The 13,926-nt window shown below is 38.3% G+C and overlaps 1 protein-coding gene across 4 annotated transcripts in view; it reads right to left on the bottom strand.

Moving 5' to 3' along the window:
- ZFX (zinc finger protein X-linked) overlaps window positions 1-13,926 on the bottom strand; it is a 52,674-nt gene that overhangs the window by 24,571 nt on the left and 14,177 nt on the right. For all 4 annotated transcript variants that reach the window (XM_029930128.1, XM_029930125.1, XM_029930127.1 and 1 more), the window contains exons 2-3: window positions 5,413-5,501; window positions 2,019-2,588 (exon numbers count right to left, since the gene is read on the bottom strand). In XM_029930128.1, coding sequence (XP_029785988.1) covers window positions 2,019-2,588; window positions 5,413-5,473 — 631 coding nt within the window. In that variant the 5' untranslated portion in view covers window positions 5,474-5,501. The remainder of the gene's footprint in view (window positions 1-2,018; window positions 2,589-5,412; window positions 5,502-13,926) is intronic.

The following is a 13,926-nucleotide window of genomic DNA, read 5'->3' as shown; positions in this document are numbered from 1 at the left end:
CTTGGAACTCTCTCTCTCTCCTCTATCTCTGCCCCTCCCCTACATGTGTGTGCTTTCTCTCAAAATAAATAAATAAACATTTGAAAAAAAAGGTGCTCTTTGAGGAACCACCACCCATTTCCACATACATCTATATACTGTTGTCCCAAATGTCTTCCACTAGCCACAAATTCTCTCAAAAGCATCAAGTTCATATTATCACATGCCTAAAAGAAATATCCACCAGACTGTCCCCAGCAAGCAACTCAAACTTCTAATAGGTCCTAAATCAAAATCTTTCCACCAAATCTCCTCCTCCTCCCAGGTAATAGCATGACCAGGCACCCAATCCCCCAAGGTAGAAACCTCAGGGTCGTCCATAAATTCTCTTCCTCCCTCAGATCCCCACCCCTATTCTGTCGCCAAATCTGTCTTCCATTTTACTTCCTAAACTGTCCTGAATCCAGTTCTCCCTTTCTGTCCCCATTCCTACAAAGGTACTTAGGATCTTCTTTATCTCATAAATGAACCATTTCAACTACTCTCTACCGCTAGTCTCTCCTTCACCTTATTCTTATTCTATATTACTACCAAAATTACCTTGATGAAATAAATTCAAACTTCAAACAGGCTACCATATTTTTCCCTGTCAGAGTGGCAAAAGCTAAAATGGAAAATACCCTGTGCTGGTCATTTGTGTAGGGAGATGGACATTCTCATAAACCTGGTGGAGGAGTTATTACCAGGCAAAATATTGAGATACTATTCACCAGACTCATAATGTATATACCCTTTGATCTAGCAATTCTATTTCTAGAAATCTGTTCTAACAAATTAACCAGAAAGTACACAAAGAGAGGTCTCCCTCTCACTCATGCGCTTCTTCACCTGGTAAAACTAGAACTCATCCATGAGTTCAAAGGTCAGCAATTCCACTGTGTCCACTGCAATTTAGTTACACCTCTGCATCACAGTGCAACCTATCTTTCTCTCCTATAGTACACTGTAAGCTAAGAACAATGGTTTTATGTGTTTATCACCTATCCATATCTGCACTACTTACAACCATGTCTAACACACGGTAGGGGGCCCCAATGCACACGTGTTGAATGGAGGCATTTTCTTCCTCTTCATACAAAGAATTCAGATTTCTAAAATCTGGAACTTTTAAAAGGTATTTCTTAAAATGCTGGTGGACTCCAAGATATGCTTATATTAAATTCCTATATTATAATAGGTAATCAAGCGAAGCAAATAGTCTTGTGAATTTATATAAGCAAATAGTCCATAAGTCTTTATTTGTTTGAAGTTTAGTTCCTAAAGGCATGAGAATCCCCATACTGGGTCAGAACTGTGGTTTATCCAACTGAGTATTTTCTCTCTGAAAATGGTACCAAGAAATATGTTATAAGACATAGCTATCCTTCCGGACGTTAGGTTAAAAAATGTACAAGTGTGTTCCACAATACCTTACTTTGATGATGAGTCCATCATACTTGAAATCATGTTTTGGAATCATTTAATGTTTCAATACTATGCCAGAGCTCTTTTCCATGCCATCTGTTATATAAGTAGCATTTTACATGTACGTAGAATAAAGTACAAAAGTAGCACAGAAGTAGCACTATCCATCCATATACAAGAACATAAGCAGTTTGGTTATACATGTTTTCCCAAGCTGAACTCCTTCTAAAAAGTTTCAAGAGGATTCCTAATTCTAATAAAGGTTCTTAACAGCCTAATCACATCCTTCATGATTTCAGAAAGTTCAGTTCTACTCCTTTCTATCTCTGTCTTTCTAGATGGAAGAAATCTCACCTTTCTACTGTGTCCTTACAGAGAAATGACTCTTTCCTCTGTACCATTTCATTTCTCTTAATTTTGAGTTATCTAAAAGGCTCCAAACTGAAACAACAATGCAGGTACGTCTATAAGATTTACTTCAATTTTATAGAAGTCAAGAAAATTTCACCCCTAATATAAGTTAGGAAAGACAGCCTTCAAAATACCTTTGACAATCACTGTACCCCAAGACTTACAGGAAATCATAAGGTAGTCCTCACAGTTGCTTTTGTCATCATCTTGCTGGTCCACAGGGATCCCGTTGGCATCTATGACTGCTTCAGAGGCACAATCTGCTACCAGTACTTCTTCTGAAACGACGTCCGTTGTCAGAGGATCAGTGACAATTTCTGCTTCTACTACGCTATCATGAACGACATGTTCAACATGTCCAACATCAGACACATGTATGGATTCACTCGTTAAGACATGTTCTGGCATAGACATTGAGGCTGAAGTAATGTCGGAAGCCAAAACATCATCTGGGACCGTGCAATGTGCTAAAGAAACTTCTTCAGTTACATCTGAGTCCAGCACTTGCTCAGGAATGATGACCGTTTCAGATACATCTGCTTCTTCCATGATATCGGGGCAGTGAACATCTTCTATCACAACATCCTCAATAACATCTTGGATTACAACGGAGTCTGGGTCATCAGGAACAAAGTTATGCACAGTTATGTCTGAATCCACAACATCTGAAACAAAAACAGTCTCTTGTACTTCCACAACAATTTGATCACCATCCATGTGTGTAGCATCAGCTCCTAAAAAAAAAAAATTAAAACCACAAATTTCAGGTAGGTGTGCATGTCTACCTCAAATAATGTAAATGTTATTTAATTTCTAGCAGTAAAACAGACGAGCTTCTCAGTTTTCTCAGACATTAAGGTAAAGAAGAGGGAATCTATTTTTGAATCATATCAGAATAGAAATTTTTAATACATGAACTTTTATTCTCATCCCAAATCAAGTGATAAGGAATAGAGAAAAACTAAACAACTGAGACACACACACACATTCACAAAAAGTAAAATTCTAGGCTCACTGAAGTTAAACTCATATACATAGGTACTTAAGGGATGATTATAAAAATAAGTGATTCATAACTTCGGGTGGCAAATACACCATTTTACTCCATTATATGTGTTTTTCATTTCTTTTTCCTTCTTGTTCCATTTCTTTCTCCTCAACTAGTATTTTTTTCTTTTTTCCTTCTCTCCCAAATATTTTTTTATCCATTTTTCTCCCCTTTCTCCCCCCTGTTCTGGAGTAGTATCTTACCAATATCCTCTATTTATGACTATGAAAATTCAGGAATTATCCTCTGAATCTAGGATATAAAAGGATCAGGGCATAAATGAAAAGAGGGCTAGAAGGCCACAGTTAAGGAGAAAAGATAACTGGTTAAGGAACCTCTGTAGACAGAGGAGACACATACAAGTGCAGGTGCTCTGGAGAGGTGGAGGCCAAGGTTAGGTGGAGTGGAGACTGCCCCCACTTTGCCAGGGTATTCCAGCTCTTTCCAGCCTCCTCCTATTCCCCACCCTCCCATACCCTAATTCCCCAGGCAGCTCCTCAGAATATAAGAAACCTTACTTTGCAGTTAAGGAATGAAGATAGAGGGTTGAATCAATTGAAGCCCAGTGAGGTTAAATGACTTCACCAAGATCACACCATTTGCACAGATTATGGTACTCCATAAATATTACTCTGAATGAGTGCCACAAATGGAAAAACAGATATCTTTGCCAAAAACTAACATAAGATAAAACAAATCTAGTATCTTGGATCCTAGTGTAGGGAAAAGCAAAGTTTTATGAAAGTCTTACCTAAAACACTATTCTGTTGACTAGTGCTTCTGGATGAGACGCAGACTAGGCTGAGTCCACGCAGCTGCCTAACTCAATGACTGTGTGTCACTGGCCAGGCCCACAAATACACATGGCTTTGTTTAACAAACAGAAATGACCGATTAGGGCCAAAAATATCATTAAAAATGTAAGAAATCTTAAGGCCAGTTAATATCCATTTTAATTACATCTAGAAATAATAAAACAAATATGTCTGCTTTAATTCCTATAGGACTTCTACAAAATGCTTTACACCCATTTGTTTTCATATTTTCAATACTGGCATCAGCAACAGATCACTGTAACCTCCATTCTGCAGACATGAAGATGAAAGCGTTTGGTGGCAAGAAGACTGGATACAAAAGCTAAATCAGAGAACAGAGTTGGGACACTTATTTGTTTTGTGACCTTGGGTAAGTCATTTAACCTCTGAATTTTGGTTTCCTCATCAATAAAACGAGGACAGTAGTATCTGCCATGCATACCTCACAGGACTATGGTGATGATCAAATGGGAATGTATGGGAAGTGTTCTGAAAAACTGTAAGGAGAGGTTTCATTATTATTAGGACATGAAACGGAGGTGCTGATAGAGTAAGCGACTTGCTCAAAGATAAATGACCCTAAATGTTAACAATCAGTGCGAAAATGCAACAGCCTTTCAATCTACCACTTGGCCCATGACCCAGGCTTGTTTGTGGCAAGATTAAGCTAGTAAAGAGTGTATGTTTTTCTCCAAAGAGCTTAGTCTCTCTTTCAAGCACATTAATTATACTTCATGCTCTAATAAAGAATTATACCTTTGCATTGATCATTATCAAAGTCAAGTTATCAAACGTGAACTAAAAGATTATCCCAAGTTGTAAAGGGAAATACATATACCCCTTCTGGATTTAGTGACTAAAGAAAAGTTAAAATTTAAAATCATTAATATCATTAATATTCAATTTCCTGATAAAGTTAATCACTATTTCTTTAATACACTGCAATATGATTTCAAGTCCAATGGAAAAATCAGTCAACGTTTTATTTATAAGGGTAGCTAGCTAGTGTGATATAAAACCATTTTACATTATAAAACCTAGCAAAATCAGTTTACAACGTTATATAGTTGGAATCATGGGTAATCTGAAATTGTGAATACTTTTTTTGTATTATTAGAACTTCATGAATTTATTATCCCTTAGAGTTTGGAGAGTGAGGTAAGACTCTGTCTTCCTGAAGCAAAGGGCTCCTTTTGTCCCCTTGTAAGAGACAGGGTTATAAAAAGTAGGATAGGGTCAGAGTGTGGAAGGCCTAAGGTTTATTCGTTACCTCCTGGGTAATAAACAGAAAACGGAGAAATGACACAATCTATGTGTTCTCTTATGATGGGTATTCTAATTGGTGGGGTAGACAAGAGACTAAGGGTAAGGAAAATAAATGTCTATGTGGTGAAAAGTAGAATGAAGAGATGTGAGCAAGGGAGAAATAACAGGACTCAGTGCTGGAAATGGGCAAGAGATTAAGTGAAGAGGACACTGACATTTCCAGATTGCTGCAGACAAGAACTGACTGTTGGTTTTGAGGGAACCATGTTTTCAACGAGGGGAATAAGAATGTGTTCACTTTAACAAATGGAGGCTTGACCAGACAAAAAGTACCTCAATGTGAACATCAATGTGAGAGTCTAGCAATCTGTCCACTTTATAACCAACTCCGAATGTGGGAGCTGGGAAGCAGAACAACCCAAGTTATACCTGTTGCACCGAAAAACGAGTTTGGCTCTTGTGGTTGTAATTCAAGTCCATCTTCATCCATGGCCTTTGATTCTCATCAGTTACTGCTCCTAAAGCAGAAAAAAAACAAAACCAAGCATGACTTTTTTTGGATCATTTATTAAAAATTTCACTGTGATATTTATATTTCTGAAGCACTCAAAATTATGTGAGATGAACACCTATCAAAAATGTCTCTCTCTAGAACAAAAGGGAACTAACTTAAATACTGTCCATTGATATATGGGCATCTATAGGACAAGGCAAGGCAGATGAACAAGTCTGCCGTGCTTAGTTTTTTAACTGAGATACTGCTTACAAACACCAAGTATACAAATCCTGATGAATTCTGACACATGCATAAACCTGTAATCACTACACTACCCAGGACCAACATCTGGAACATTTCTAGCACCCCAGCACTCTCGTCTCCTCTCAGTCTGTATATATGCCTCATATTCTCACATGGGTAAAGAGGTTTATTAAAGTTCAACTGAAACACACTCTACAGCTTACTGGGGGGAAATCTCTGCACGGTTTTCATACTGCTTCTCTAAATTTAATGTAGCCTATCTTTCAACCAGTACATTAAACCACTATAAAAATTCATAATGCGTAACTGTAGTAATAAACAGCCTTTGGGAATTCTGCCTTACATTGACCTCTTCCTCTCTCTTTTTTTTTTGTAAGTATATTTATTTTGCAAGACAGACAGCAGAAGTGGAGGGAGAGACAGAGAGAGAGAGGGAGAGAAAGAATCCCAAGCACCTCCACTCTATCAGCGCAGAGTCCCACTCGGGGCTTGATCTCACAAACTGCGAGATTACAACCAGAGCAAGAATCAGGACTCAGGTCACTTAACCAAATGAGCCACCCAGGCACCCCTTACATTGAACTCTCTTAACTGATCATCCAACCTAGGTAAGTAAATTGCCAGTGTATTTACACTCTCCTGGCCAGAGCGGACTGGCACTAGCTACAAAATGGTAAAAACAAGTTCATCTTGAACCCAGGAGCAAGAGTCAGGCAGTCTTCTCCCCACCTCCACCACCACCCCTGGTTGTAACACAGCAACTTGAGGAAGGCCATTTTCTAACTACAGCTTAGACTAGTGGGCTCAGGTTTACAAATAAAAAATAAAAGAATCCAGTGAATGCCCTGAGAAACAAAGTAGAAGGACCAGGGAGGGGAGGTTTACCAATAGCTTTTTGGCTCCTAGTTCTAGACTTTTCTGAAGTCCAGCTACAGGACCTTGTCTGCCTTAAGTTTTTGCAATGACCTTAATGCTACCTTTTCTACTTAAGCCCAAACTTACAACAATAAGAAACCAATTAAATAATACACTATCTAACACTAATCACTAATCTGGGATTGTGATTTACTTATGTTCTAAGTATTACAGAAACTTCCTCCCCCATTGATTTCCTTCTCTCTCTACTTTCTCTTTCCATCAGCCTAAATGATACTATTAGACATCTTCCTTTCACCTTTATCATTTTTCACTGATGATATAAGTGTTGAATGCTTCTTACTAAAATTTCAAATAACAGAAACAAGAGCCCTTTTTTTAAAAAGTGTATTTATTTTAATAATCTCTACACCCAATGTGGGGCTCAAACTCACAACCCCAAGATCAAGAGTCACGTGCTCTTCTGATAGAGCCAGCCAGGTGCTCCAAGAGTCATTTTTCTAAAGCATCAGCTAGATGATGTCATTCCTTGGTTCAAAAATGTTTAATGGCTCCCTGCTACTTCCAAATAAAGTTCACACTCTTGCCATCTTCTAAATTCTGTGCCCAAACAATCTTTCCCTCATGCTGTCCCCTACATTCTCTTTAAGTATCCCCCCACCACACACATGCGTGTGCGCACACACACACACTTCAGCCAAACCAAAAAAAAAACGTCCAATGTCCCCATAAGACCCCAACTCTACACTGAGCTCAGGGTTTCTCCTACCTGAACACATTTCCCCTATCATCTCTGCTTGGACCTTTCCTCCAAAACCATTCCCCCATAAAAAAAGAAAAAGCTAAAAATAATCTTTCCCTCCTTTGAATTTCTATAGCACCTTTACTGTTCTTCTCTGATTTTACTTGTTTGCCATAAATAACTATTTACTTATACAGATCTTATCTTCAGATGCTAAACTTACATATAAATATAAATATTTATATACCCATGAGAAACTCAAATAACATTAATATAATAACTTAATTTTCAACATATCAACTCTGAGACATTTTCTATTCATTTTCAAGGAAGGACATGTTTCATGTTATTTATTCAAAATGCTTCAAATTAAAAAGAACAACAGGGGCGCCTGGATGGCTCAGTCTGTCAAGTGTCGACTTCGACTCAGGTCAGTATCTCACAGTTCGTGGGTTCGGGCTCTGCGTCCGGCTCTGTGCTGACAGCTCAGAGCCTGGAGCCTGCTTCAGATTCTGTTGTCTCCCTCTTTCTCTCCTCCTCCCCCGCTCAGTCTCTGTCTCTCTCAAAAATACATAAACGTTAAAAAAAATTTTTTTTAAACAACAATTTTCAACTCTGAAAAATGGAAACTGTACATGCTCTGAAGAAGTTGCCAACTGCTCTCTTCCCATTAAAATCACCTCTGGCCATAGTGCTTTCTCTTCTCCCCACTTTAATAATGTAATTACAAAATGATAAACTGTAAATTATCTTCTAAACATAATGCTATACTACAACCCGAAATTAAGCTAAGCCAATTAAGACGGCAATAAACAGGATTTGTTAAGGTATGAAGGCCCTCTCACCAACTTCCCTACATAAACCCAATCCCATCAGCTCTAACACTCTCAAGCTGCGCACTAACTCCTGTGCTGGGCGTTCATCCTCCTGGGCTTTTCTCTTAGAGTCTGACAGGTAACCGAACCCTCCAATTCTCAAGTTCTCTCCTTCCTCAGGTTTCTTCCCATCTTCCCAACCGCTGGCTCCTCTGCCTCCCAGCTCCTTACTGCAGCCTCGCCCAGCCCTCTTCTCTTCTGCTTTTATGCCACGGTTTCAACTACCATTTATGCAAAGGGGAGTCCCCAAGTCTACATACTCGGGATAGCACCTAACACCCCTACCAGTCTGTGGAGTATTTTCATCAGGACACAACTCTGCTTTCTCCTGACATGACCACCATGGCCTTTCCTTCCTCCCTGCTAAATTCAGTCAGGTTGTCAGACGTTCTTCATTTCTTCCCCACAACCTCTCAGGAATCTGTCCCTGTCCTTTTTTTCCCCACTGTCACCACTCACTCTCAGCCAAACCCCTGGGGGATGAAAGCCCTACTTTGTTCCTGGGCACTGGCTTGTTCGGAAAGCCCTGCACTTCCGCAATATTAAAGGTGCTCTAAAACACTAACCGGAGCTACCACAACAGACTTATGTGCTATTAGTCCCATCGTTTCACATCATATCCATTTCTCTTTTTTTAAAGTTTATTTATATTGAAAGAGAGAGAACACGCTGCCCTCCCCCAAAAGAGCTGGGGAGGGGCAGAGAGGGGAAGAGAGAACCCCAGGCAAGCTCCACAAAGTTGCCAGAAGGGAGCCTGATGTGGGGTTCTAACCCATAAATCACGTGATCATGACTCAAGCTGAAGTCAAGAGCCAGATGATCAACCGAGTGAGCCACCCAAGCGCCCCTCCATTGACTTTCTAACAGGTATTCTAGCCCAAATGAAGGGCAATCTACTCACCTTATTTTGACTTAGGTGAGAAGTAATTGTTAAAACAGTTTTGACTGCTTATTTTTCCTTCTATTTTGTCATTATAAAAACTCAAATAAGAAAAAACTTCCAAGCTGAGATGACTGTCCTTCAACTCCATAACCCCTAAGGGGTTAGAAGTAATTCTGACCACCAGAATGAAACCAATGTTCTTAGAACAGAACTTGCTCAAAAGATTTCTCAGATTGTTAGACAAAGTCTAAGAGTAGGGAACATACACTAATATTGTAACTTAAATTGTTCCTGCCTTTGCTTCAAGAACCAAGCTCAGATATCACTTGAATTTGAAGACAAATAAGCAGAACAGTTCAGAGAACCAAGACTAACAATTTGGAGACATACTAGCATTTTGTCTGATTATCAAATGTCTTCAAAATACTTCCGGGACCCCACTCTTACCTCAAGCTCAGTAAAATACTCCCTTCCCAGGTAATAAAAATACCATACCAAGTTAATAGGCAGAACAAGGGTATTTATCAATCTTAAATCAGGGACAATGAATTTAAGACATTTCCCTTTTGGATCTCTTGATGCCTAGACACTGTGATGATCTCCCTCTTAGGCAAGTTAACAGGGTGCTTACATTTTCACTTCACATATTGCAGCTAATATGCACATAATAATTACTTTTGATCTCCCCAAAACTCATTGGCTTTTAATTTGATGACTCAACTCTAGTTCCTCTCCCTAAATCAAACTCAGAGAAACAATTGTACAACACCCTGTAGATGGAACCGCTCAAGCTGCAGGAAAGGCAAAAGCCAGATCTGTCTCTAAAAGAATTGTTTTCTTTCCTTTTTTTTTTTTTTTTAAAAGTAAACTCTACCTACAATGGGGCTCAAATTCCTGACCCTGAGATCAAGAGTCACATGGTCTATCAAGTGAGCCAGGCAGGGGCCCCTAACAGAATTTTTCTTAGAGTGAAAGTGGAACTGGTGAAAATTTATATTTAAATCTTCCCTCCTAAGTTACATTTCTTTCTTATTTTGTCCCCGTATTGTTCGATGTTGCCCATTTCTTCACATGCCTAAATTTTTTAATTTATTTTGAGAAAGTTCACTCGTGTAAGTGGGGGAGGGGCATAGGGAGAGGGAGAGAGAATCCCAAGCAGGCTCCTGTCAGCACAGGGCCCGACATGGGGCTCAATCTTGCGAAGTGAACTATGAGATCATGACCAGAGATGAAATCAAGAGATGGACACTTAAGCAACTGAGCCACCCAGGTGTCCCCAGATGCCTAATTTTCAAGTTTGGAATTCTATTTCACTTCTCTTACCAATTCAGCCCTTAAATTAAATTTGTCCCTATGCTAGATACTTAAATTCATCAAGTCTTCTATATTCACTGCTACCTCTCTAACAACCTCTGATGTCTTAAATCCAGAACCCAACAAGCCCTTCTAATCATCTTCTAAGGGGCATCTGGCTCGCTCAGTCACAAGAGCATGCAAGTCTTGATCTGAGGGTTAGGAGTTCAAGCCCCATGTTCGACATAAAGATTCCTTGGGAGAAAAAAAAAAAGACGAGTTTTTCTTTAACTCAAGGAATTTTCTTCTGTTGTTTCTATACTTGCTTCCATTTTCTCTGTTAATTCATATTAGAATTTCTATTATAGGATGCAAAGACTCCTAAATCTAGCCTCGATGTTACCTTAATTTTCCCCTGATATTTTCTTTTTACTGTATTCTCAGAACCCTTAACTCTTTCTTCTAGGCTAGCTCATTTGATTTTCATTCTATTTAATTTTATCTAAAAGGTCATATTTTAATATCAAAATAAACTTTTTCACAGCAATCTTTTCTCTTTTAGTGGATACAGTATCTTACCAAATGTCTCTGAAGATTTAAAGTTAATTCTGTATTTTATATTAAACTGTCTCCTCTGCTGTCTCATTATTCAATCACTTGGATTTGGTGCCTCTCTTTCAGGCTGCTGGTTTTCCCCAAAAGCATAATTCTTCTAGGTTGTCCATTCATATCTGTAGATGAAGATCTAAATCAGAATTACTTTCTGATAGCTAGGTTATATTTACTCAGCTCAAGTGAGAATCTTTATTTGCAATGAACCTAAATCATGACCACATTTAGAGGTCTAGAGTCTAGAAGAATGAGTCCAAGGGAGAGAAAGGAACCATGTAACCAGCCAGGCTTTTCTTTAATGGTGGCCAAGTACTGAAGGTCCAATATCCTTCAGGATCACTACAAGCTACCTAAAGCACTGCTCCCCCCCCCCACCCCCAAGTACCTACTTTGGAATTTCCTATGGACGAATTTGCAAATCAGAGAGTTGAATTTCTGGCATTATCTTAGGAGGAAAACTACACTAGAAGACATCTATACTGACAGGTAAATGACTTAGCTTTTCCTACTTTTAATTATCTGGCTGTGCCCATGACTTGCTCTTCCTCCTAGGACATTCCTGCTTTTGACACTGGGGATAATGCAAAATGAAATCTTTGGATAGTCCTTCCAACTTTCTGAAAAATGCCACTAAGCTCTTTAGGGTTTTGCCATTAATTGAGTCCCAAATGTTTTATTCGACTAGAAATTTATCATCCTGGTTTGCAAATAACATACCTCTCGGGGTTTTTTGTTTCTCTGGATTTATTTTTCTATTCCTCAATGTGATTTTGAAAGGGAAAAAAAGTAAATTGTATGTTCTCTAGGCTATCTTAAATTTGAAGTCATTGTGAATTTGTATGTCAAATAAAAACAGCATGCAAATATATAAAAACAAAAAACTATGAGACAGAAAACAAAAAAAACCAATAGTGACAAATTACAAGTCTTATCAACACTGGACAGATCAAAGACTCAAAAACTAAGGAAAGAGATGAATATAATTAACAATATTAATCTAACAGCTTTATTTTACATTCCATTCCTGAAGGAGAGAATACTTTGTTTTCAAACAACCTTGTCCACCCTCTCCAACAAGAAGAGGAGAAAATGAATGCTGCTGTAAACTGCAGAGCCCCGTCCTTCCTTGTCCCATCCTCCTTGGAAAGACTGTACACTTGCTCAAAATTACAGTGCCAAGTTTTTATTTCAGATTAGTTTTTTCCATAGAATCATTTTGAGCCCATCAAATTCACAGTTTTGTTTAAAGTCTAAAAGTTTGAACTTTCAACATCTATTAAAATATGGTCCTAAAATGACAAGCCTTCTTAATGCCTTATTTTTCCAAAGCCCTTATTCATGCTCAGATTAAGAGTTGCCAAAGTACCTTCTAAATCTAGTTGGACTGATATGCTATCAACACTAAGCACTAGTTTTTAAATGCCTTTGCATGTAAGACTGTAGCTTGACGAGAGGAAATGCACACACTTTCTAACTAATTTTCCATATGTAAAGCAGTACAATCTCCTTAACAAAATACTGCTACTTAATGCATTCAATAGTTCATCAATCCATGCTCATTACACAACAATCTATTGTATGAGTTGGAAGGGGATGCACAAAATGGGTAAGGGAAGTAAAAGGTACAAACTTCCAGTTACAAATTAAGACATGGCAGGCATACAATGTACATCATAGGGAATTCAGTCAATAATATTTAATAACTTTGTAGAGTGACAGATGGTAGCTAGACTTAACATGGTGATTACTTCACAAAGTATATAAATATTGAGTCACTATGTTTTAATACACTGAATATATTATACTATATACACTAAATATACTGAAATGTAAGTAATACAGTGAAACTAATATAACACTGTCAATTACACTTCAATTTAAAAATAACATATATAAACTCTTTTTTCTGGATCACTCTTCTTGATTTTATCATGAAACATATTTTTAAAATAGTTTATTCACCTTCGCTGAGATTTTGAACAGGAATTTAATTCATATATTTCCTCTAATGAAGTATTTTGCCTTTATTTTTTTTAAGGTTTATTTTTATTTTTGAGAAAGAGAGAGTGCAAGCAGGGGTGGGACAGAAAGAGAGGGAAACACAAAATCTGAAGCAAGCTCCAGGCTCTGAACTGTCAGCACAGAACCTGAAGCAGGGCTTGAACCCACAAACTGTTGAAATCAGGACCTGAGCCAAAGTCGGCCGCCCAACCGACTGAGCCACCCAGGCGCCCCAGTATTCTGTCTTTAGGTGCAGGGGTACTGAAGTAGAATGTGTCAAACACTCAATGTGATCAAAGGATAAAGACAGTTTTCTGACATGATATGAAATGGAAATTAAACTACATTGTATATAGAATAGTTAAACTATATAAAACAGGGGGAGAACTTTTTTAAAGGTCAATTTCTGTCAAATGCAGTACATGAACAAAGGCTGGTATTATCAGAAACTTTTCCTCCTCTTTTCCTTTTTCTTGCATCTGACATTTTCCCCAAAACTGGGCATTTAATACATCTCTGAATTGATCATTCCCGAAATTGTTAATTGAGTAAGTGCTTTTCTTATCAAACTCCTTCTTACTGAGTAAAATCTCCTTATATTAGAAAATCTTTCTGATAATGCATTAGAACTTGGGGGTTTTTTTAGACTAAAGCACTCGTACTTTCATTTTAATTCATTCAAGCTAACAAGTGCTCTCCTTAGTTTTCTATTAACTAGTTGTATAAATCATGTATGAGAGCTACAGTTTTTAATTTATTTTTTGAGAGAGAGAGAGAGAGAGGATCCCAAGCAGGCTCCGCACTGTCAGCACACAGCCCAACGTGGGGCTCAAACTCAAACTCAAAAACCATGAGATCAAGACATGGGCTGAAACCAAGAGTCAGAAGCCACCCAGGTGCC

The sequence above is a fragment of the Suricata suricatta genome, chromosome X (assembly GCF_006229205.1).
Source record: "Suricata suricatta isolate VVHF042 chromosome X, meerkat_22Aug2017_6uvM2_HiC, whole genome shotgun sequence".
Taxonomy (NCBI): Eukaryota; Metazoa; Chordata; class Mammalia; order Carnivora; family Herpestidae; genus Suricata; species Suricata suricatta.
Note: the sequence above shows the minus strand (reverse complement) of the source record. Positions and strands in the feature narration are given on the sequence as shown.